Source organism: Lampetra fluviatilis, chromosome 1 (assembly GCF_964198595.1).
Source record: "Lampetra fluviatilis chromosome 1, kcLamFluv1.1, whole genome shotgun sequence".
NCBI classification, from domain to species: Eukaryota; Metazoa; Chordata; class Hyperoartia; order Petromyzontiformes; family Petromyzontidae; genus Lampetra; species Lampetra fluviatilis.
In genome coordinates, this window is record NC_136275.1 from 21,747,896 (window position 1) to 21,773,508 (window position 25,613).

General features: G+C 42.9%; 1 protein-coding gene across 1 annotated transcript in view; it reads right to left on the reverse strand.

Moving 5' to 3' along the window:
- Positions 1-25,613, reverse strand: part of LOC144933955 (ATP-dependent 6-phosphofructokinase, platelet type-like) — a 78,032-nt gene that overhangs the window by 23,683 nt on the left and 28,736 nt on the right. The window contains exons 13-20 of the mRNA XM_078859318.1: positions 24,663-24,809; positions 23,912-23,982; positions 23,075-23,162; positions 16,454-16,606; positions 14,887-15,051; positions 12,764-12,825; positions 12,181-12,292; positions 10,978-11,077 (exon numbers count right to left, since the gene is read on the reverse strand). Coding sequence (XP_078715444.1) covers positions 10,978-11,077; positions 12,181-12,292; positions 12,764-12,825; positions 14,887-15,051; positions 16,454-16,606; positions 23,075-23,162; positions 23,912-23,982; positions 24,663-24,809 — 898 coding nt within the window. The remainder of the gene's footprint in view (positions 1-10,977; positions 11,078-12,180; positions 12,293-12,763; positions 12,826-14,886; positions 15,052-16,453; positions 16,607-23,074; positions 23,163-23,911; positions 23,983-24,662; positions 24,810-25,613) is intronic.

The following is a 25,613-nucleotide window of genomic DNA, read 5'->3' on the forward strand; positions in this document are numbered from 1 at the left end:
CAAAAAAAGGGTATTGAGGCTCAGTGGGGCTTTTCTGGGTAAGCAATACGAATGACTTCGGGCTCCAATAGAATTCAGATGCCCCACTGAGCATACTTCAAATTTAACCTTTAAATCATGTAATGCTTGAAAATACCAAATTAATAAGTTTTGCAAGACTTTAAAAACCGAGAGTAATACATAATTATAATCAGAGACCAATTACTTTTAAAAAGTAACCTTCCCAACACCAAGTGTAATACACCACAAATAGTGGATAAACACGCGATGTAAAGCCCATTCCATTCCAGTGTTAATCATATCAAATATTGGCCCCAGTACTGATATCAAGCCATCTCCTTCCGTGCCTCGATTATATAACGCCCTATATAACGCTAACATGTGTTCTGCACAGCTCTCAAGAAATTGTAACTCAGTTTATGAAACCAGTCGGTTCCCTCTTGGACCAGCACACCATTGGCAGCAGTAGCATACTGCAGGTTTAAAAAAATGTTACTTGCCAAACATCAACATAGAAGCAAAAACAATACAACGCTCGTACACCGCACCGTGTTTGCGAGGTTGGCATCTGCCTTCAGCGTTCATTGAATGGACAAATTTTGTATCCCTTCTTTTTTATTATATATTTATTATTGTTAAACTTCGTTCACACCGTACGTAACCAAATGTGATAATCAGAGGTACGCAGGAAGGACAACAAACAACACAAGAAGGAGTTTTCAATCTGTGGCGAGCCAAAAGCTACTGCAAGGATTACAGAAGTTTGCGTGATGGTTTATGCTCCTTGACGAAATCAGCAAGGTATTGTGGTTCATTTAAGCTATTGAGGGGAGGGGAAGGGGGGAAGATGGGGGTGAGAAGGGGGATTGTTGGGAGTCTGCGTGAGGGGGAGAGCGAGTGCCCGTCTGTTGTTTCTCCGGTTACTTGTGTTACAACAGCGTCTTGGCCCGGTGAGTGAAGGGTTGACTCGTGGAATTTCCAGGTGTGTGGGATTGTATCTTGGGTAGTGATGCTAACGATTTGGGGGATGATGTTTTGCTGCAAATTTAGTCATTGTGGTGGTTTCAGGCATATTTCTGTGGTGGGTGAGAGTGAGGTAGTATTGATTCGGTTGAAATATTTTATTATTTGTATTATTCACGAATTACATTCCTGAATGTCTAGACAGGACCAGTGCGTTTTGGTCAAATGTCTCTCTCTTCTGCACAGTGCGATATGATCCATGTAAACATGAAATTGTATGAAGCGGAGGGGTGGATACGTTCTTCTCCAGATGTCATTCCAGTGTGTTCTTCGTAGTGAGGATGGGGTTATTGTATTTAGAAACGTTTCTTCTGTGTTTGGTCTAAGAGGCTTATTCCACCATTGGAACCTCATTTGCCAGTAAAAAATATGATAATTGTTTTTTTACCCTTCTATCTGGCAACAAAACTGACACCTTTTTTACAAGGAGTCATGGTTGCATAGACCACAATACCTGCAGTCATAATGCAAACAAAAAACATAACTCTGTATGCATTGATTGGTCCACACCCGAGACAGCTTTCCTTAGAGGAAAGCTGTCTCGGGTATGGACCAATCAACTTCAAGGACAGTGCATACAGAGTTATGTTTTTTTGTTTGCATTATGACTGCAGGTCTTGTGGTTTATGCAAACATGACTCCTTGTAAAAAAGGTGTCAGTTTTGTTGCCAGATAGAAGGGTAAAAAAACAATTATCAGGCTTATTCCATCTAACCCAGGCCCTATTAGTAGGGCCTGGGCTGCTGTGCAGCTATTGCATTGAGAGATGTTGCGTGTGGTTTGATGTTTTTCTCATACTTGTTCAGTGCGCTCCTGATATGAAGGTATTTGTCGAAGTGTTGATGGGAGATATTGTTTCGGTCTAATAGTTTTTGAAATGTCTTCATAAATCCATGTGTAAATGAGGTCTCCTATTTTCTGTATTTATGTGTTGGCATCAGGGAGAGTATGATTAGCTTTTGGAGATTTCTCCACATCCAGATTGTACCGTATATGGTCCAGAGAGTATTGGTCGCGAAAGCATACGTGTTAAACTGATCCAGAGGGGTTTCAGTCCGTGGTGTTTATCTTTGCGATGGAGAATCCTATTTCCTGCTCGGCTCCATGAGGATACAGAGGCTTCCTCCAAATTTTACCATGTGCTCTGAGTTCTGATAATAGCTAACCATCGATCGTGTGGAACTCCCATTGCAAAGCAAAATTTGTAAAAGTCTGGTCGTGCTAGCCCCACCTCTGGCTTTCGCTTAAGTGAGTGTTTCTTTGTCTGCAATTTTGTGGCCCCAATGGAATGAGGATATGCCAGAGTGTAGTTGGGAAAGGGAGCATTTAGATGTTCGTGTAAGGTCGCATAATGTGGTTTTACCAGACTTTGGTTTTCTTTTTAGAAAATGTCAATGTTTCCTTCATTTAATGTTGTTAACCACTGGTGGCAAGTGATGGGATTTGAACAATCAGTTAGTTATGGTCCATAGCAGATAGGCATCAGTGGGGCTCCATTAACTGTTTTTTTTCTTTCCCCCAGATGCAAATCTGAGAATGAGACATGTCATAACAAAAGGTTTCCTCAAACTATTCAGAGCTGTGAAGCCCAGACTCTAGCACATGCACATGTGAAGCATATCCTCTCTGTACAGCATTGCCCCTGTCTGTTTGCTTGATGAGTTATCGCCATATACAGTGCGTGGGGTGGTGGTATTCACTCCTATATAGCGCCAATGACCCAGGAATGAGTCATCATGAGTAAATGTTAATAAATAATAATGCATTTCCCTTATCTTGGAAAACCTCACTCGGTGAAGACTCTTTTTCAGGAGGCTTCGACAATTGAATGTTTTGGGCAATTCCATTAATGAATGATTGGCATGTCAGAAGATTACCCAGAGAATCCCCATACATATAAGAAGGTAACATTCAAATCTGCACAATGACAGTTTCAAGAATCCATTGCTTTATTGCCACCTTCTGCCTAGTTCACAGCAAAACTCTACCACAATTCCTGATATTCCTAGGAAATCTCCCAGCCAAGTCTGTCCCTGCTTAGCATCTGAGATCTGATATCAAGTACATACAGAGTGATTTGGTCATCAGCAAACTATCAAGGAATGCTAGACAAACGTAGAAATCTGTCATGAGCAGGACTCTCCTGAAAAATACATCCGAATTTAGACTATATTGGGTATTTTCTAAAAATAGAAAACCAATGCTACAATTTCTGAACAGGTGGTGCTGTGGTCAGAATACTAGACTAACAATTGGAAGCTTGTGACTTCCAATTCTTCAAGGGGGTAAAACTCAGCAGCATTATCTCTAAGTGCTCAATAAAATGATAACCACTTTGTAGGAAGCAGACCATGGAGATGCCAGGAAATGAGAATGTGGAATGTCTACAACTGGCTTAAGGCCAAGAGATGTTAACTTGATGTTCTTGCTCATCATCATTACTCCTTAGTGAAATGAGCACTTTGTGGAGAGATTACACCTTTCGATGGTCAACAGAATACAGCCATAGCAATGTGGAATTTTCAAAATTAACTCAAGACCACCAATGGAGATGAGTACCACCAACAGTTCTATAAGTATCGGGACACTCTGATCTGATCATATAACAACCACTTTTTATTTGTGTTTGAAGTGTAGAAAACACTGTTACTACCCTAAAAATGTGACTCGCACACTGCATCCCGTCACATCAGAAACACGCATAAGATCCACCCACCAGACCACACTGCAGCTGATCAATAGAGAATAAGAATTCCATTGCAGAAACAGCCAGCTCCCATTTAACTACAGTTTAACCCGGGTCTGCTTTTATAATGAGACGTTACATTATAATGATTATTACGGCTAGGTCTGATGTGAAGGAAAATTTTATTAGCTGACATTTAAATAAGAATATGCAGCATCCAGACGAACATTTGTGCTTTGATACTGTAAAAATCTGGCTGGTCGCAAACACGATCGAGCTTGAGGCAGCTTTTATTACTCCCCAAACCTTGCGTTTGGGACTGCGAGTAAAATGGCCATCACTGAAATTGGCATCGAAGATTCCGAGAATGATGTGAGGAGTTGCTCCTTTGCTCCATCCCCAATAATATGCACATTTTATACGTATGTATGTTGAACGTCTATCGCATCATACATAGCCAGCTGTGCTAATCGGAGGTGCGGGGGAAGGACAACAAACTAAACACAAAAACCGGTTCTAAAGAAATTAGTTTTCAATCTCGATTTAAAAGTACATAGCTCCAGTGGCTTCCAAATAATTTTTACAAAGGCAGCTTCAAAAGTTACAGCATATGAGAGTTACTTAATCTATTGGAAAACATCTACCTAAATTGGCCCAAATTTTCCAGATCTAGATAGCCACCGAGGTTTCAGCTTGGTTAGCACTTATAAGAGAGACTACCTTGTGTAGTCAGGCGGGCTATACAGGCGGTGAGGCAACCATGTGTACAGTGTTTTAAGTGCTGTCCCTTTGTAAGCATTGGTTTTCTCTGGGTTATTACAATCCAATTAATACTCACTACATAGCACCCATCGGCTTCAAGACAATATCTTAATGTACATTTGTGGCTACAATCTGCCCACATGTTGTTTTTGCATCATTTGTAATTGCACCTTATTGCTAATGTTACGGTAAAATTAAATGCCAGATGTGTTGTTTGGGGCAGCACTGGGGCAGCATGCATCCTTGTAAACTAGGCCACCCTAAGGGTTTCGTGGCCGAAGGATTTTTAATTAAGGTTAACTTATTACTGGGGGAATTCTTTATAAATTGCAGATGGGAAAACTTTAAAAAGGCCGTGAAAAAAACCCAGTAATTTAAAAATCACTCAGCCACGCCAGCATTTTAAGTAAAGGCCCAAGGCAAAGTGTGTGCTCCACCCTCCTGGTACTGCAGACACATACTTCTGCACACTACTGCTACAGACACCAAGGGAAGTCTAGGCCCTTTGACCACTGATTTTAATTGAAATTGAATTCCACTGCAATCATACATTAACAATACATGTGCACTACGTGTAATCAATAGATCATGCAGAGATCATCTTGTGCTGCGATACTCTTTCAACCTGCTTGTCTGCAAGGTGGCCAGGTGACTTGTATGGCAAGTGGGTTCCCGACAACTCTGTGTAGATTTTGTTTTTTGGTTTCCTCCCACATGCAATCACTCTCATTGAAGTGGCTAAACACAACAATGTAGAACACTCCATGAAATATATGATTGAGAACTAGTGAGGCTTTCCTTGATAGAGGATATTGTTTACTTGCACTAATTTGCCACGCAAACCTGTTTTGCAAACGGTTTCCTTCCTTCTGTACACGTCTTTGTAATTATTAATATATATACTGTATATAATTAAATTAATTGTGTGTATAAGCTTATAGGCCTACAAAAAAGAACAATTATTGACAAGTGGTCTAATTGTAACCAGACTGACTCGTGTAAGGATAAAGGGAAATAATATGGGTTGACTGGCCTTACACCTTCAGAGAATAATGGTACTACATAGAGTTAACAAACTTGTGCCCCATAGTGTGGAAAGTCAACCAGAAAATTAACACTTCCTCAGCGTTAAACTGTGACATCTTACTCGTAAGTAAAGGCTGGTAATGTAGGGTTCTTCCTTCACAGCCTCAATGCAGCACCTGGCAAAACTAAAAATGCACGTGCTCTTTTAAATGACAGCGCACCCCATGATGAAAGTTGGAGATAAGAGAATAAAATTATGCGGTCCTGTGCTCATGATGAAACGCCGCACAGAAGCGCTCTCAAACATAATGAATGCACATGATTAGGAAAGATGTAAAAACATGGGAAGCAATATTACCTACAAAGGTTTACTACAAAGGTAATGGATTGTGGCACAAATGACAGCTCTTCAAGGGTCAGCACTGGCACCCGATGCATTTCTCATTTGTTGACGCCAAATATGTTGCTGGTGCCATTTTGGAAAGTGGCATTTAGCTGAGAGGTGGTGGTTTACCACACAAGTACACAACGAAACACGGCGAGTGGTTCTGGCACGATTTGCATGCGAGAATGAAAAAGGGTAAATTGGAGTTTAAATAAAAAATGACTATTTGACAATGTTTTTCACTCTCACCACAGTGAAATAATTCTGAGCAAAGTGTTGGAGGAAATGATGAATATGCCAATCAAAGATTTAAAACTAGTCTCGTGATTATGAAAAGATAGTATTGCTCTATTCCTTGAATGTATTATTGTATAAACAGCGGGCGATGATGCCAGACAGTTCAAAGCACAGTCATATTTTGCTTATACAACACTGCATCATTACAGACATGATACCTTGTGACTAACAAATTAAGTTAAATAATATTTATAGTTATTTCCCTCTTTACTGCAAATAGTATCATGTGATAATGGTTAATGCGTTTCACAGCACATTATTTTCTGACTGCAGTCCAAAATGCTAAGTTGGTCTCCTTTATATAACCAGAGGATGAATGAAACCCATTGAGGCTCGTGAAATATTGCCTCATGCAAGGGTGACATGGCAATGTAATGTGCCTTCGGTTGATGCTTGCCAAGTGCAATAATTATTGAAGCTTGAGGTTTTGTGACCATTGTTGTCCTTCCCCCGTGCCTTAGATTAGCACAGTTGGCTACGTACGGTGCAAAAGAAGTTCTACATGCGTACATGAATAAAGCACTCTGTGAAATATTGACGGAAACTTGGTTCCCCCCAGTACTCTTCATGATCTGGGCCTTTACAGTGATCTTAGCGCTTCTTCCTATGTGCGCTGTACGGATGTTGTAAAACATTGGTTCAGATGCTGGGAAGGAGCGCCCCCTACTGCACCTCAAGTGTTGGACGTGTTGAGTGAAACGAGCAAGACATCGACCTCAACCAAATATAATAAAAGCACGCGCGCGCACACACACACAAACGCGTAGGTGGACACGTGGCTCAACAGCTCATAACCCTCATGTCAGAACACTAAACAGGTTAATATCTGGCTGTCAGCTGCTCGCAAGTCCCTTATTTCTCAAGTCCAATGTTGTTGATGGTCACCGATGACTGCAAAAAAAAGTCACCATGTAAAATGTGGCTTTTCAATAGCATTTGCATGTTGCATTTCTAATTTCCCGAGGATTAACGCACACTTTTCAGGGCACACGAGAGCCCTGCATCTACTGTTCTACTGAAACAAGATTATGAACTGGCTCATTGTAAAAAGCTCTGAGAAGGAATTGTTTTCATCCCATGAAGTGACACTGACAGCACAAATTACATTTTCCTTCAACAGTTAAAGGCAATTAAAGTTGTAATCCCAAATACTGCCCAGTTAAACACGCCACTAATAATAGGGCTGAATAAATGCCCTTTTTCTCAAACGAGTGAAGCGTTTACACAATGCTTGCTACTCTGCTCCGTCCCTCATAAATGTCAACACTGAAAGCCGCTTATGTTAATATGGAATTGTTCACTCCTGTCCCAGGACTCCAAAATTAGAGGATCTCTGTTCAATCAAAGACAAAAGTAAACATTTTTACAAATCAAACGCAGTCATAAAGATCCCTCATGATGCTCAGTTATCAAAGACTGACACCCCCAAAGGACAAAAAAAAACTATTTACATAGTTTGTTTACAGTGGACTGCAGGGAAAGGGTTTTGCAAAAACCACTCAGCTGCACTATATCACGAGCAACAAATGCAACAAATCACCTTCCATTAACATCTGTAGACTTTTTAGACAATGTTTTGGTTTTGCACTGAAGGCCCATGCTGTAAGAATAAGGCACTTGCCAATAAACACCTTGTAAAACCAGCAATGTTGTTCAGCATGCCTTACTACGAATGTGCCCCCAGAACAATGAAAACTAGTCCAGAGTTAACGCATTCAAGCAAACGATGCTGATTTACCAATGGAAAGCCACTATGCCAATAAGCTGAAGCCTTTTCATTTAGATCATGCTAAATACATATTGTTTTTGTAGGTGTGGATACAAGGTGATTTATTTTATTAACCAGAAAATGTTCTACTGGAGCACTAGATAAGATGTCCTCCAGTATCTCTAAGGTTGGGTTGCAAGTTAAGTGCCATGATGTAAGTGCATGACCCAGATTTGCCCTGTGAATGCGGGCTAAACAAACCTGCGGGCAGGTTCACAATGGCCTGCAATTCTAGTAAACAACAGAGCCCAGGTGTAATGTGAGTTGAGTAAATTAAGTCAAAAAGTTCTAGAGTGTTTAAATGACAATAGAAGTGCGAAATAGAAATGTTTATAATGCAAGGTATGGCATCACAATACTAACTAAAAGGCCTACAAGGCTCAGGGCTGTGGAAGTGAAGAGAATGTAGAATTAAAAGGTGGGTAGGATCTCAGGAAAGGAGACGGAGTAGAAACGGGACTTTTAGAGTAAATTCCAGACAACTATAAATTTGCATTGCCACTAATATAATCTTTATGATGACAGACTGCCCAGACACTCAAGCTAAGTTAAAGGGCAGCTGAAAAAAAGTTGGTATTATTTTGGGTAACAATTTCGCAAAAATGCTTACACAAATGCACATATTAAAATAAGTAATCACCTGCACTTAAACTAACCACTGGACACTGAACTTTGAAATAAAGCTTGTCCTATTTTCACACTGAACAAATGGGCAGTGGGATGTGGAACACCAACATCTTACCCCCCACCACAACCACACAAATAGTGGTGTCATCTGAGGGTAACCTATGAACAACACGCAACAACCTCAACGCACCACACTGACATACTAATCTATAAGCACGACATAAAACAATCATTCAGCAACAGTGGGAGCTATATAGCTCTTTTTCAGATGCGACCTGGCCACAAATGAAAGCTCAACAAAGTGGCTCATCACGTGGAAATTTAGAGCAGCCTAATATTCTAAATGCGTGTCGATTCTAAATGTGGAGGGAAAAACCAGAAGACCTGGAGAAAAATCCACACCACCACGGGGAGAACATGCAAACTCAAAATATATGCGTGTCAGGGTCGAGCTCGAACCCACTACCTCCTTGATACCAGGCGAAGTAGTTAACATCTCGCCATCCTGGCGCCCTACACTTCACTATGTTTCAAGACTTTGATTAATTATTTGTTACATAACCAATCGGCCACATGGCCTTTTGAGAGTGCATCTTCTTGGCAACACTACAAGTAAGCTTACACAAATCTACCTACATACACAAAGAAATGGGTTTAAGTTTCTGCAAATTGCAAAACATTCCACTAAGTTTCCATAATTGGCTCATTGCTCAACGTTCGCTCAGCAGCAAGTGGCATCGTAAAGATGTTATCTTCACCAATGCAAATTAGGAGCTGCCTGGAATTTCCCTTCCACTTGAGTGCACCTTTATCCTTCCTCCTCCCCTCCCCCATTGCCACAAACACCCATTCCACATTTCACAACCATACTTGTAAATACAAGTTCTGCTCAACAAAAGCACCGAGATCAGATTTTCTGCAAAACAATGAGAAAACGTGTGTGACACAATCAACACAAAATATTTCGTGTAATAATTTGAGTTTCGACATAAAATAGTTTAAGTTCATAAAGGCATTATGGGAGAGAAAAAAAACGTGTTCATATATTAACACATCCTTATAACAGCAACATATATAAATACACTGACGTTTCAGTCAATGGTCCTTGTTCAGAGCAAAGCAGCGTTTGAAGAAATTATGTGGTTCTCCATGTGTTTCAAAGATTTATGTGATCAGGTGGTTCAATAGCAGAACATTCAACTCATAATGAAAAGTCCAAGCGTTTAAATTATAATCAAAGGCCCACTCAGTCCTTCATTGCTCTGGAGTAAAAAACAGAAAAGGGAACCTCTTTCTGGGAGATCAACTATGGTTGTCCTTTCAAGAACCGGTCTCTGCCCAAAGTCCATTTGAGTGCAGTGGCACTCTGGCTTGTTTCTTTTACTCACAGCAGAAATGTTTTAGATCAACCACATTTAGTCACGTGACCAGAAAACAAAACATCTACAATATAGGGCATTTGATTTGCAAGACCACGAAACTAGAAAAGTCATATACAACTGTGCATACAAATTGGTAGATACATCCTGTGCTCAAATATGTAAGAGACCCCCCCCCCACCTACTTAGTGCCTTCACAAACACATGCTACATATCATTTTACACAATCTTATCATGCAACCCCTGCAATGTGTAACTGCAATAAAATACAACCCCATGCTGCTGCCAAAACCATGGGCTTTATGAGATATTGCCTCCAATTGGGCAGTGGCAATGTGACTACTTAGTTTATAGACGGGTCAGTGCATACATTGCATGTTAGCACATCTTGTTCCCTTCGTATGGAAATGAGTAAAACTAAGAACACAATCTATATACATGTGCCTGCGCCTGAGCTTCTGCTGCCACAGAAATTCTCAAACATTGAAAAATGTGATCTCAGAACCAAAAAGCCCGAAGTGTATAAGTAAACGAGATTGGCTAGTCGACCTTACATGGCCAAGTGATAGATGTTTATCTAAGAACTAATGAGGAAACCACAACTCATACATTAGAACAAAGCCCAGTGGTCATCCTATGCAGATACTGGCCCCAGATACAGGAATGTGTAATTTCCACCACTAGCTCAGAGTAGGGTCACACATTTTAATCCCGGACATAACACTCTGGCCAATGAGAATGCAAAAACATCCCACCGCTTCTCTGTTCATTTCGCTAATCTCAGACAGAAACAGCGGGAGAGCGACACATATAAACAGAAGACAGATATTAGTTGAATCTGAAGTCGACTTACATTTCTGCTTCATAAGCAAACCGATTTCCAAGTATGGCTGTGGAGAGGGTGGAGCGTGCACAGGCAGCGGGCTATGCAATAGGAGGGGTGGCGCTCCTTCAGCTCTGGCTTAACCCCTGATGCCAGCACAACTGTGAGCTGCTTGCCACAAGGAAACGTCAGGAGACGCACCTTGCCTGTAGCACTCCTGGAGCTTCTTGGAGACCCACTGCACACCCTTGGCAGCAATCTTGGTGCCGAAGTTCCTGTCAAATGGGGAGGGACAGCCGCCCTGCCAGCACAAACACACAGCAGTGGAAACAACAGGAAGGTAGCTTTAATGGCCCTTTACAAACACCAGCTGGCATGGTGATGCACCCCTGTCAGAAACTTTTGGAGGTTGGGTTGGTGAACCTCACAAATGTCATCTGTGCCGTTAAACTCCCAACCAACTGGGCTATGAGGTCGTTTGGTGATGGCCGTAAAACAAGTGGAGTTATAACCCCCTTTGGTGTGGACTTTTGAATGTATCCCTTTGTATGCATGGATTTCGTATCCAGGAATGGCAGTTTCTCCCAAGTTGAAAAACAGTCATGATAATGGAAATAACCAAACATCCCAAGGAAAGTTTTGAAACAGTGAGGCTTTTAAATATGAAGTAAATATTTAATGGTAATTTCATTTGATTGTAACACTATCCCCACTTGTGGACTTAATCATTACAAATGATGTACTGCTTTGTTATATACCCTACTCTCTATTATTTTAATGTTGGCTGATTTTCAGTGAACAACCTTTATAGGGCAGAGTGCCATCTGGTGCCACCAACGTATATGAGCCACGAACACACGTTGACTCTTTGTATGTGATCAAACAAATACCCGAACCCATATATTAATGTATTTTGTAGTATAATTCACTGGTTAGGTGGCTCAGCGGTATAGCAAATGGCTCGCAATCGGAAAGTTTTGAGTTCTAATCCTGGTGTTGCATTGATCCTTCCCATCCATCTTTCTGGAGTCGATAAAACAAGTACCAATTCTTGGAGAAATCAACAGTGGTTGTTCTATGGATAAACTCACCCCCATCATGGGAATGAGGAATTTCCACCATTGGCTCAGGGCTGCCTTCATGCTTATTTTAGCAGAATATAACCAAACAGCTGTGTAGCTTATTTTGGGTGATCCAAAGTTTCTGATATATAACACAAAATAATCACTAGCGTCATGGTGGAAAACATAAATAACACAAATAATTTGTGCTTTTCATATATATGTCTCTCCACAAATCATTTATGTTTTTTGTTTACACAAGCCACCGGGTCCCAAAGGTTATCATAATAACTGAGGGGGAGTGGTTACAATGAGCATCATTGTCCATGTGTGTGTGCTTCACCTGCTGCATGTGTCCCAGCACATTCTTCCGGCAGTCAAACACCCCTTTCCCCTCAGCCGAGTACAGGTGGTAGATGAAATCTGTCGTGTAGTTGGGGTTGCAGTTCTCGTTTCTGGTTGGATATTCAGACAGCAAACGGCACACGGCGCTTCTATTATCATATTTAACACTCATTCGGAAAGAAGGCGGGAGTAGTGTATTTTATTGTGTAGGTTCAAGAGCCGGAACTTGACAAAGCAACGAGAGAAGACGTTTGTTTCTGGCCTTTGGGCATATGTAATGTGGAGGGGGTGCTAAGGATTTTGTGACAAAACAGAGGAAGCCATTTGAGGACAGGAATAGAATGCAGATGTACAAATAAGAGAACGATTGCAAAAGTTTGATAACCAGGGAATTAAAAGGTAGCCTTATAATAAAGAAATGTACGTAAATCATGCAACAGTTGAAAGAAGGACTGCAAGGTGTAGCGAGATAAAAAGCAATGGCTACAATTACCTCTTGGTCTTCATTACCGCTACTTGATTCCCTTACAGTGATGATTCCTTAATGTAAATGACAACACTGAAGGCAAAGCGGATCTCACCGAATTACAAGCCCACGGTGAATGTTCCCTTTCATCTTCTCCGTCAGATGCTCCACATTCATCTGCAGACAAAGGCACAGAAAACACCCGGTACTGGCTTCGAAGACACACTTAAGTGAGATTCAACAGCACTCGCAAAAATCCAACATGTGCCATGGAACACGCAGACAGATATTACCCATTGGCCCAATCATACAAAACCAAGACACAGATTCCCCAGATATCACTCACGACTGATGTTAGCAATGGCCGGGTATCGAAGCCATGTGACCGAGTTCATCAATCAATCAAGTCTTTATTTCTATAGCACTATTTCGTGCAAAAGGATGCCATTCAAAGTGTTGTACAGATTAAAAAAGAAAAACATTGTTAATTGACTAAATCACAAGAATAAAAGCAAATTCCATACAAAACAAAAGAACATTATAATAAATTACTGTTGAAGGCATATAAAAATATAACACTATAAAATAATCTTAAGTAAAAGCAAGTTTAAAAAGGTGAGTTTTAAGATTTAACTTAAAACTTCTTAATGATTGCGAAGCCCTCAGATCCCCTGGCAAACTGTTCCACAGGCGAGGACTATACACACTAAAGGCCGCTTCTCCATGAGTTTTGGTCCTGGCCCTTGGGATGACTAAAAGACCGGAACCGGAGAATCTGAGGGATCTTGTTGGTTCATATCTGCTGGTGCCAAACCATTCAACGATTTAAAAACCCATAACAGAATTTTACAATTAATCCGATGACTGACTGGCAGCCAGTGTAAAGAACGTAAAATAGGTGTTACATGGGAGCTCTTCCTGGTTTCTGTGACCACCTGTGCTGCTGCATTCTGAATAAGTTGTAGATGACACATTGCCTTTTTCGGAAGACCGGAAAAGAGAGCATTGCTGTAGTCAAGTCTGCTGGTAATAAAAGTATTAATGAGTTTCTCAGTAGTTAACTATATTTGTAAGATGATAAAATGCCGTTTTGGTGATATATTTGATGTGGGCTTCAAAGTTAAAATCCTGACCAAACAAAACACCTAGGTTTTTAACCTGCAGTTTGCCATTTTCTGTCAGCGAGCAAACATTTGTGAGCAGTTTATCTCTTTGGGCTTTTGCTCCAATTACCAGGACCTCGATTTTGTCTTTGTTAACTGCCAGGAAATTCAGTGCCATCCACATTTTAATATCATCAATGCCCTTCATAAGGGTATCGATGCGGCTTACATCATTCGGAGATACCGAAATGTATAGTTGCGTATTGTAGGCATAGCAATGAAAATCAATCTCACGTTTCCTGATGATATCGCCTAGTGGTAGCATATAGAGACTGAATAAAACAGGTCCCAGAATGGAGCCATGTGGAACACGACACGTAATTTCTGTCTTTGAGGACGACAGATCACCTATGGAAATGAATTGCTCTCTGCTGGTCAAATAGCTCTTATACCAATTTGCAACTGTACTGGAGAGGCCGACCCATCTCTGCAATCTGTCAAAAATAATATTGTGATCAACCATAAGTGCAGTTTTCAGTTCACAGTGGAGTGTGCTAATCACTGCACCACCATTCCACAAGAACAACAGTCGCCATTTACCACTAAGTGGCAGTGACATCACCACAGTTCTTGTGCCAGGCAAGATGTACTTTGAGGCCATGTGAAGATCTAAGGCTCACTCCAGACGACATACAAGATAAGACAAAGATCCCCTCATAGCCGTAACAGACTTTTGGAGCAAGTGCTGTTAGCGATCACCTATGAAGGCCAGCACGGTACGCAAGGGGGTGGGTGGCCAGCACCATGCCCGACCGCCTTTATCTCCCCAGTGGCGAGCTTTACACACTGCACCAGGTACCCCTTTGAGGCTGAAACGACCTAGGGGAGGCCCCAGGACCGGTTCAGATAATCGTCACTGGTGTTGGATGTGAGCAGAAAATTTCACTTGGGTCACCGGGTTCATAGCACAGTGTGCTAACCGCTACCATACCGCTCCCCACTACATACACACATGCGTCAACTGACTCCCCGCCATGTGCCCTCTGCTCCAGCAACCAGGGCCTCCTGTGAAATCCCCCAGTCAAACTCCTTTCAATGGGAAACACACACATAGCAGCGAAGCTGCACCGCACACCTGCAGGTCTCGGATGCTGAAGGGCTCCTCGTAGATGTAGGCGGCGTCCGCTCCAGCAGCCAGGCCGCTCATGGTGGCCAGGTACCCGCAGTAGCCACCCATCGTCTCGATGATGAACACACGGTGCTTGGTGCCGCTCGCTGACTGCTTGATGCGGTCGCACGTCTGCTCCCAGCAGGGCGGTCACACGCACGAAACGAGAAACTCAGCGGCCATGTTAACCCTCGGGGTGCCCCATCCCATTGTACCTGTTGTGAATTGAGCTGAAACATCTCAAGCCTAAGCAGCCTCTTATTCATGTAACCCAAAGGAACTTCTCTTGGATTTGCACAATGCCTCTGCTAATGTAGCCTTTCTGATAATAGGAAGTCACTGAAGTTATGCACTTTTAATTATGCTCATTTCTTTTCACTGATTTTTGTGTTTAGTTTGTTTACCTTCCCCCCGCAACTTCGATTAGTGTGGTTGGCTATGAACAGTGCAAAAAAAGTTCAACATAATACATACTTCAAGAAATGCAAGTTCCTCTCTTGAGCAAAGCCAATGTGATTATCAAACAGCAACTGCTAAGACTCTATACACCATTAGACATCCCAGAAATGCAGCACTACATCCACATTTGGGGTGATGTACAAGTCAACTTTAACACTTTTTGATTGAATCCAATAAAAAGCTCTTTGCCCTATTCAAGGACTACATGTGTTTACCTTTCTTGGCCCTCCTATCTCACTGTTGCACTGGTGAAGATGCACCACTTAGTGGAAACTCACCAGTGGCCATTCTATTGGGAGACTGTTCTCTAGAACAAGAATGTAAAATGTCCTCCATTGGCACAAGGCAGCTAGTTGTTTGCAAATGTACATGCACCTTGTTTAACCATAGGGACACGTTGATTTCTCTTGAGCCAAATGTGGTGGTGGACTGCTGAGGACAGTAGTTGGTAACTCGTGCAGATTTGTCAAACTCCCAGCTTGCTGAGCTATGAGACGGCTAGCAGAAGGCAAAACAAGCAAGTGAACTTGTGCAGACCTTTAAATATTATAGCCTCGTATGCTTTGGTTCAGTCTCGTTTCCTTGTAATACTCATAAAAAAAGATACTTGGCAAACATCCAAATTGAAGACTGTCCTAATAAGCACTATTTAAAAACACTTTTATTTTTAAACACGCTTTAATGAAATGTACCGTACTAGTAATGGAAGAACTCCACAACTCCAGGAAGTGGCCCCGAAGCTTGCCATAACGTAAGGGACCGTGGTGATTTACAGCCAACGGCAGTTGAGCGTGAACAATTAGACCCAAGCCGAAACATAATATATAAAAAATAATGTTTAAAAATATGTTTATTTTTAATGATATAATATCATCAATATGACATAAGTATACCAAGTTTGCAGTCGATACCACATTGGGAAGTGGGTAAAAATTTAGTTACAAGATTTGAGGATACAACAGAGTGAGTTAATAAAAAGCGTGTAATAAAAATAGTTTGCGACTCGGTGAGGCTCTCCTGGATACAGCGTTCCACCCCTTCACTCGTTTCCCTGTCTCTCTCCGCAGGCCCCCACCTCCACGATAGCATTGAGGGCCGTGTCTGTGCCGATGGAGAAGTCCGTGCCGGGCACGTTGTTGCTGATGGTGGCGGGAATGACGCACATGGGGATGCACAGTTCCTCAAACTTGCTCCGCCCGCTCGCCAGCTGCATGGCTCCTTCAAGGGCCTGGAAAGTATGCCATTTGTCAAATTAGCTTGAGTACGTTTATGAAAATATCCACGTTCAAGCAGCAACTGAGTTATGAACGAGATTTGGGAGCAGCATGAAAGCAGATATGTTGTCAGAACGAAATTACTCAATCACATTGATTTTCCTCAACGTGAAAATGTATCTTTAAGAGCAAAATAATTTAAAGGTTAGCAAATAGAAAATGTGTTGTCTTATTTCTTGAAAAAATGTCTGTTCTGCCCCATGGCAGGTATGGGGGTGTTGATTATACACATCTCTGCAAGTAAAGAACTCGACCTGTTGGTGAAATGGTTAGGAAACAAATCTGCAGAGTACGCAAAGAGGATACGGTTGGCAAACATAGACGACCCTGCCTCAAGCCTGCATGCGGTGTGGGAGAGGCTCTAGGAATGCTATGGTAGCCCAGAAACCATTGAGAAAGCTCTCTTCAAAAAGTTGCAGAATTTTCCAAAAATCTCTGGTCGAGACAATAAAAGATTACGAGAACTTGGAGATCTTCTGATGGAGCTTGAATCAGCCCAGGCTGACACCTACTTACCAGGTCTCATTGTTTTGAACACCTTGTATAGAAATTTCCATTCGACGTGCAGGAAAAATGGATAACAGAGAGTTCAAGATACAAGTCAGAGCATCAGGTTGCATTCCCCCCATTCTCTTTTTTCTCAAAGTTTATCTGCAACCTGGCTAGGACCAGAAATGACCCAAGTTTCATGTTTGGCACCACGGGGCTCTCCAGTCCAGATCTCCCAAAAATTGAAAGAGCAACGGTGAGTCGAGGAACAGCGAGAGTGCCAATCTCCGTACACAAGACTGAGGTCTCTCCTACGATATTCGCAAACTTTGTCCAGGCAACCATCACAAAGAAGAAGATAGAAGATCCAGAAAAGCAATGTTCATTGCATGATGAACTTCACTCCCTCCAGAAATGCTGTGAGTTCAGGAGGCAGCCACTGGAAGAGTGGAAGAACATGCTGAAATATTTTGGAGTGTGCTTCAAATGCTGTGCTTCTACAAACCACCTTGCAAGGAATTGCAAGGCAGGTATCAAGTGCGAGGAATGTGGCAGCGACAAACACGCAACTGCTCTGCACACATTTTACTCCAAACCTGGTGGCACTAAGGCTTCCGATCCCGAAGCAGAGCACAGCGGGGAGCAAGGCGAGACCGCCGCACTCACTTCGTCAGTCACAACCAAATGCACAAGACAACTGTGGAGAAGGCTTCAAAGGAAAATCTTGCTCAAAGATATGCCTCGTCCAAGTGTATCCCAAAGGACATCCTGAAAGGGCAGTAAAGATGTACGCCATAATGGACGATCAAAGCAACAAGTCTTTGGCAAGGTCAGAGTTCTTTGATCAGCTAAGCGTATGTGGGAATTCCTTTCCATACACGCTCAGAACATGGTCAGGACTGATGGAGACAGCAGGAAGAAGAGCGAGAGGCCTCATGGTGGAAACCATGGCTAGCACCATGAAGCTAGCCCTTCCTACGGTGATAGAGTGCAATGAGATAATGAGATACCGGACGACAGGAGCGAGATTCCCACGCCCGAAGTCGCACGTCACCACCCACATCTGAAGCCCATAGCAGAGTTCATCCTGCCATTGGATCATGGGGCACAGATTTTACTTCTGCTTGGCAGGGACATGCTGAGAGTGCACAAGGTTCGCGATCAACGGAATGGACCTCAAGACGCTGCCTCTGCCCAGAGACTTGACCTTGAATGGGTCATCATAGGTGATGTCTGTCTCAATGGAACACACAAACCAGACCGCATTAGCACATTCAGAACAAGTGTGCTCACGAATGGACGCACGTCGCGTTTCAAGCCGTGCGCCAACCACTTCACGATGAAAGAGGAACAGGCAGAGAGAAGTCAAGGCTGTACCATGCGGACTTACGAAAAAACCTCCATGCTGGAAACACAAGAAGATGATGTTGAACATACGGTGTTCGTGACAACGAAGGACGACGACAAACCTGCTCCATCGCTAGAGGATAAAGAATTATTGAAAATAATTGACAGAGAGTTCTTCCAAGATAAGTCAAACAGCTGGGTTGCCCCTCTGCCATTTCATAATCCCAGATGCCGGTTACCCAACAATAGAGAACAAGCCCTCTCACGGCTCAACTCATTGCGCCGTACCTTGGACAAGAAACCAGAGATGAAAACTAATTTTGTATCCTTCATGAAAAACATATTTGACAGTGGTCATGCTGAAGCAGCCCCTCCTCTAGAAGAAGGAGAGGAATGCTGGTACTTACCAATCTTTGGTGTTTATCACCCGAAGAAGCCAGATCAGATCAGAGTGGTGTTCGATTCCAGTTCTCAATTTAAGGGCGTTTCCTTGAACAACGTAATGCTCACCGGACCAGACTTGACCAACAGTCTCCTAGGATTACTCATCCGTTTCAGAAAAGAGTCAATCCCTGTAACAGCCGACATTCAACAAATGTTCCACTGCTTCATTGTTTGAGAAGACAACAGAAATTCTCAGATTATGTGGTACCGCAATAACAACATTGGTGATCGAATTGTTGAATACAGAATGAAGGTGCATGTCTTTGGCAACAGCCCATCCCCAGCGGTAGCCACCTATGGACTTAGGAGGACCGCGCAAGCAGGAAAACGGGGAATTTGGGGAAGACGCCAAGCGATTTGTAGAGCTACATTTCTACGTTGACGATGCACTCAAATCAATGCCCATGGCCTCAGAAGCCATCAATCTGCTCCAAAGGATGCAAGGAATATTAGCTACTGCTAACCTGAGACTTCACAAGATAGCGTCCAGCAACGCAGAAGTGATTAAAGAGTTTCCTTCAGACCTTCGTTCAAAGGACTTGAAAGACTTGGACCTTAATGTCGACACACCACAAAATCCAACGCAGCCTTGGACTGAGTTGGGACCTGAAAGCGGACACATTCACATTCCGAGCATCAATTGGAGAGAAGCCTTACACTCGACGTGGCATCTTGTCGACGGTAAACAGCCTGTATGATCCACTAGGATTTTTAGCGCTGGTCACCATTTAAGGCCGTTGGATACTCAGGGATATTTGTGCTGATATACAAGACTGGGATAGCCTGTTGCCTGAGGAAAGGCAACAAGAATGGGAAACTTGGAGAAATTTCTTACAGGCGCTTGAGCAGCTACAGATTCCGCGTTCCTACATGACCTTTCCGTAACCCAACGTAAGGAGTTACATGTGTTTGCAGATGCTTCTATGATGGCCGTAGCAGCCGTAGCAGCCGTAGCTTACCTAAAAACCACAAGCGCAGAAGGGATCTAACACGTTGGGTTCATCTTAGGCAAGGCCAAATTGGCCCCACAACCAGAACACACCATCCCAAGGCTCGAGCTGTGTGGAGCCGTTCTAGCTACAGAAGTGGCAAAACTGATCTTAGACGAATTGGACATTAAACTGGATGCGGTCAAGTTCTACACGGACAGCAAGGTTGTACTAGGCTATATAAAAAACCAAACCAGAGGGTCCTACACCTACATCAGCAACAGAGTGGAACGCATCAGGAGATCGAAGCAGCCAGAGCAATGGAATTACATTCCAACTGAACAGAATCCAGCAGATCTCGCAACTAGGTCCGTCCCTGCATCTCTGCTGAAGCATACCATCTGGCCGACGGGTCCAGCGTTCCTCTTACGACGTGACGGTGGCCCATGTACTACCAAAGAGACTTTTGGACTCGTAGAGCCTGAGTCAGACAAGGAGATTTGTCCTCAAGTGACAACTTTCGTCACAAATGTGCCACCAAGAAGTCCACTGAGTCCACACCAGTTTGAACATTTCTCGAAATGGACGATGCTCATGTGAGCGATAGCACATCTAATGCATAACACAGACTGCTTCCATCGCCCGATGAGAGGCACCACTGGTAGCTGCAATGGGTGGCATCACTGCACAGTACCACGCACTGAAGATGAGCTTTCCAGAATAAGGAAATTAATCTTCCGTTGTGTGCAACATGCAGCTTATGCAAGTGAGATCAAGTCCATCAACAAGGAAGAGCTTCCAAGGGTCAGCTCCCTCAGGAAGTTAAACCCCAGGATGGACAAAGACGGCTTGCTCAGGATCAGTGGTCGGCTAGGGAATGCAAAATTAGATGAGAATGAACGAAACCCCCTCATAATCCCAAGCCAGAGCCACATCGCAATTTTACTTGTGCGCCACTACCACGAGAAGGTCAAGCTCCAAGGTCAACACTTCACAGAAGGAGCAATCCGATCTGCAGGGTTGTGGAACGTTGGAGCAGAGGTGCATCACCAGCACAATCCACAAGTGTATCAGGTGTCACAAGCTACGTGGAAAACAGGAAGAACAGAAAATGACAGACCTCCCAGCTGATCAACTCAGTATGGAACCTCCCTTCACCTCTGTAGGGATCGACGTGTTCGGACCGTGAAAAGTCATCTCCTGATACACCAGAGGGCTCACGAACAGCAAACATTGGGCAGTGCTGTTCACCTGTATGAGTACACGAACAGTGCACATCGAAGTCATCGAGCCCATGGACTCTTCGAGCTTGAAAATACACTCTGGAGATTTTTCGCCATCAGAGGGCCGGCCAAGCAACTCCATTCTGATTGTGGAAACAATTTCACCGGAGCATATAAATAGCTTAAGATCAATACAGAAAATGTTGAAGATGATTCTGTAGGGAAATACCTTAGTGACCAGGGCTGCACATGGATCTTCAATCCTCCTCACTCGTCGCTTATGGGCGGAGCCTGGGAGCGCATGATCGGGATTGCTTGACGCATTCTTGACTCCATGCTGTGATGTCGGGTCCACACGGCTCTCTCACGAGGTCTTGACCACTCTCATGGCCGAGGTCTCAGCTATAATTAACTCAAGACCCCCGATCCCCGTCTCAACCGACCCGGAGTCACCATTCATTTTGACTCCCGCTACACTTCTTACCCAGAAGACAGACGTGCTCACAGCACCCACCGAGGAGGCCAGCACTACAGACATCTACAGACGTCAATGGAGATAAGTGCAGAGCTTCGCCAACATGTTCTGGCGTCGCTGGAAAAACGAGTACCTTGCGACACTTCAAGTGCGCAGCAAGTGGCAGTCAAGCAGACCAGACATCCAAGAAGGTGACCTCGTCCTACTGAAGGACAACCAAGTCAAACGGAATGAGTGGCCAATGGGCCGCATCCTCAAGACGATTCCCAGTGCCGATGGAAAAGTTTGAAAGATTGAGGTTATGATAGCGAAGCAAGGTGTCGCAAAAACTTTCGTCAGGCCTATAGCTGAGACAATGCTACTTCTCTCTCACAAAGATAAGGACAAATAAGTTGACCCGTTGAAGTTTGTTGTACATTTGTTTATGAGATAGGAAAATAAATGGTGGTATCTCCTAGATACCAGACGGGGAGTGTTCTGCCCTATGGCAGGTATGGGGGTGTTGATTACACAGGAACTTCCTGATATGGTGTTGAGTTTGGTCACGTGACCAGGAAGTTACGATTTAAGATTCTCTAAGCAATGAGGCAGGGTGTCAGCCATTACACAGAGTACAAAATGGAGGCACAAATAGCGTCTCAGTGTAGACAGGTGTATCTGTTCATTGTGGGACTTTAAGAAGCATTGTCTGTAAGTTTGTTTATGTTCTTATGATACTGGGAATGCTGTTATAATGTTAGGATTGCCGTTATAATGCTGTAAATGCCTTTATAATGCTGTTAAATTGTTATGATAAATGAGGCCTAGTTAACAACGAAGCCTGCCACTTGCATTATTGTGAATGTTACTTGTAATTGGATAAGTCAAGTCAGACTTGTACCCACGTAACTTTAATGCAATCTTGAGAGCAATGATGAAGAAGTATCTCATCCACAGTTTAGTGTTATGTGCAGCGCTGTACATTTAGGCTGCCGTATGGTGATTACACGATGTGACCTTATTTAACAAAGTAGCTTATCCTCTTGTCTAGCTATTCAGTGCAAATGAAGGTGCCTGGTCCATCCAGGTACTATTGTTGAGTTTCATGTTATCTAAGATAATGTTATGATGCTGCTTGTGTTCATTCATTGTATCGATATTGCAAGTATTAACAGATGCTGAAGGTTTATTGAATGCGAGGTTAACTACTCGGATAGTGGTGCAACGCAGCGTACAGCGAGGCCGAGACAATGTCACTTGACCAAGTCCCTCTCTTGAGTGATATTCTATTCAAATACCCCACCCACTGGATTAGAATAATTCAGCTGATTGAACTCAAAACGAAAAACACAAGAGGTGGATTTAAAGTTTGAGAAGAGGACACGTGGTCTAAGAAATAATTTAATGAGAATATGAATAATCCACAGTGCAAGGTTTCAAAGCCAATGCTTTAAAATAATTATACCAGTCTTCCATTCAACCCCCACAATGAATAAGACAATGAGGGAGAATTCAAGCACATTGTGCAGCCCTTACCTCAAATCCACCAATGATCAGTAGGGCAGATATGGAGTGTTTTTGGATTTGTTCGACGATTTTGTCCAGAAACTTGTTAGGAAGGGTCCTGTAGAACATACACGAAGCACCCGTGCTCCATCATCATTCCAGAGTATTCAATTACCATAAAAGTATCGTGTATGGAATTCCAAACCTGCATTTCATAGCATTCCAACTTCGGGCCACACACGATTCAGTACATAACAGTAGTTTTGTGCTAATATCTGGCTGGATGACGGGATGATTCGTACAATTGGCTCAGATTCACAATGTAGTGAGTTAAAATTCTGGCCAAAAGTAAACACCCCATCATACTCTCGAGGTCAATAAAATGAACATCATCAGTGGTTATCATTTGAAGAGACTGGCCTTAACCATGGTAATGTGTAAATATGACCGATGTCTCAGGGCCACGAATGGAGAAGAGCACCACACCATTGATAAGTTGAGCATGAAGACAATTGCATTTCACTTTCAATTATATCACCAAGTATATCCCAAATAATACTATTGGAGTCAAGTTATGAGACGAAAAAAAGTCTTGAAATTTCAAAGACATTAGTATGTATGTAGAACTTATTTTGCGCCGTACGAAGCCAACCGTGTTAATCGAAGGTAAGGGAGAAGGACAACAAACTAAACACAGTTCTAAAGATATTAGTTTTCAATTTTTAAAATAAAAAAAATTGCATTGTATCACGTGAATGAACAGTTTCCTAAAGACCACTTTGTGTTTCCCACGTGTCATTGCAGTAATGGCAGAAAGCCGTGCCATCACTTCGAGTGAGTGTGGGTTTAGCGTGCTGTGGAACTCACCGTTTGGTGCCCAGCGTAGCGCCTCCACGTCCAGTCCATCCACCAACATCACTCCAACCAAACTCCTCAACCTATACTCACACACAACACTTGATTGAGTTCAAATCGTTGCATTCAAGTTGAGTTGTCTTAAGGAGAGAAACACTTTTTGGAAAAATTCACAACAAAAAGCAGAACCATCACATAGTGTCAGAGAACAGCCTGTGGAAGGCTGCAGTAGTCACTTCAACAGTCTTCTCTGATAAAACATCAAGCAGTGCACTCTTACAAGCCCTGCAAAGAGAGTTTGTCACATGGAAATCCAGAACTTTAGTCCTCAGAGCTGCAATAAACAACATTTCATATGGTGGAGTATATCCCTGCAGTCCTCAGTTTCCCGGTTTTGACTATCAACTTCCTCCACTTGAGAACCACTTTTAATTGCACGTGGCTGTAACATGGACACAAACCAAGTATCCCATCAACGACCGCTCAATGTTTCATAGTCTCATAGCCATCATGAACCCTCTCAGCCAACCAGCTAGTTCTAACACACATAAGATATTGTGGTTATGTATGTTGAACTTCTTTCACACCGTACATAGCCAACCGTGCTAATAAGAGGTGTGGGAAACCCAGAGGTCCATTCACCATTTGGATATCGGTGGCTATCATTAGGGGGGGGGGGCGTGAAGGCTAATGGTTCCATGGGAAGTCGGCCAATGGTCAAGGAGGGTCTTGTGATGGCAGAGGAGATAGCGCGGGGCGGTACCTGTCCCTTGGCGAGGCCCTCAAAGCCATCGTGTACCGCGTACATGCGGTGGCCCTCCGAGATGCCCACCCGGATCGCCGCACGGACCGCCGCATTCATGCCGGCCGCAGGAGCGCCCACGCACAGCACTGCCACGGAGAAGCCGCTCTGCACACACACACAGGCACACAGGGTAGAGCAAGCGGCGGCAGGTACCAGAGAAGTGACAGAGGGAATATCAGAATAATAATATTTATTAATACTGGAGGAATCCGATGAGCTCTCAAGCTATTCTTCACAGATGTCCTGTAGGAACGTTACAATAACAAACAGTACAAAATATGATAGTAGTGCAAAGTACAAGAGAGGTAAAAAAATTACCTAAACACATACAAATACAACTAAACCATTCCCTTCCTACAAGGCAAAGCCCAGTGAGGTATTAACTTATTTTTCAGAAGCGACCTGGCCACAGATGATAGCTCAACAAATCGGCCCATCATTTTGACATTTACAGCACCAAAATAATCTAAATAATCTCATTGTATATAACAAAGTGTATAACAGTTATTGGTCTCAGTGCTCCAAGCCGTACTAAAAAGTACTGTATGATAGGTTCGTGACTGACCGTCTTGAAGACAGAAATCTAGGGGAGGTCAGCTTGGTGATGGTGGTGGTCAGAAATCTGCATTTTAAAATGTTCTTATGAACAAAGTTGAGTGCTAGCTTGGATGCAAAGTTAAAGTGCCTTCATGCTCAAAGTGCCTTCATGAGAAATGGGTAGTACACATTTTCATTTGCAGCCATCAGTTCGTGGTTAAAATTCCACAATTTCACATTATCTGACGTGGCCCAATGATATACGTTTTCACTTTCCAAAGGGAAATCAGAGTAGCTCTAAAAATGCAATGTAAAAACATTGAAACCTAAACGAACCATGATCAGTGTTGCAAAATAGATATGTTTGTTTAA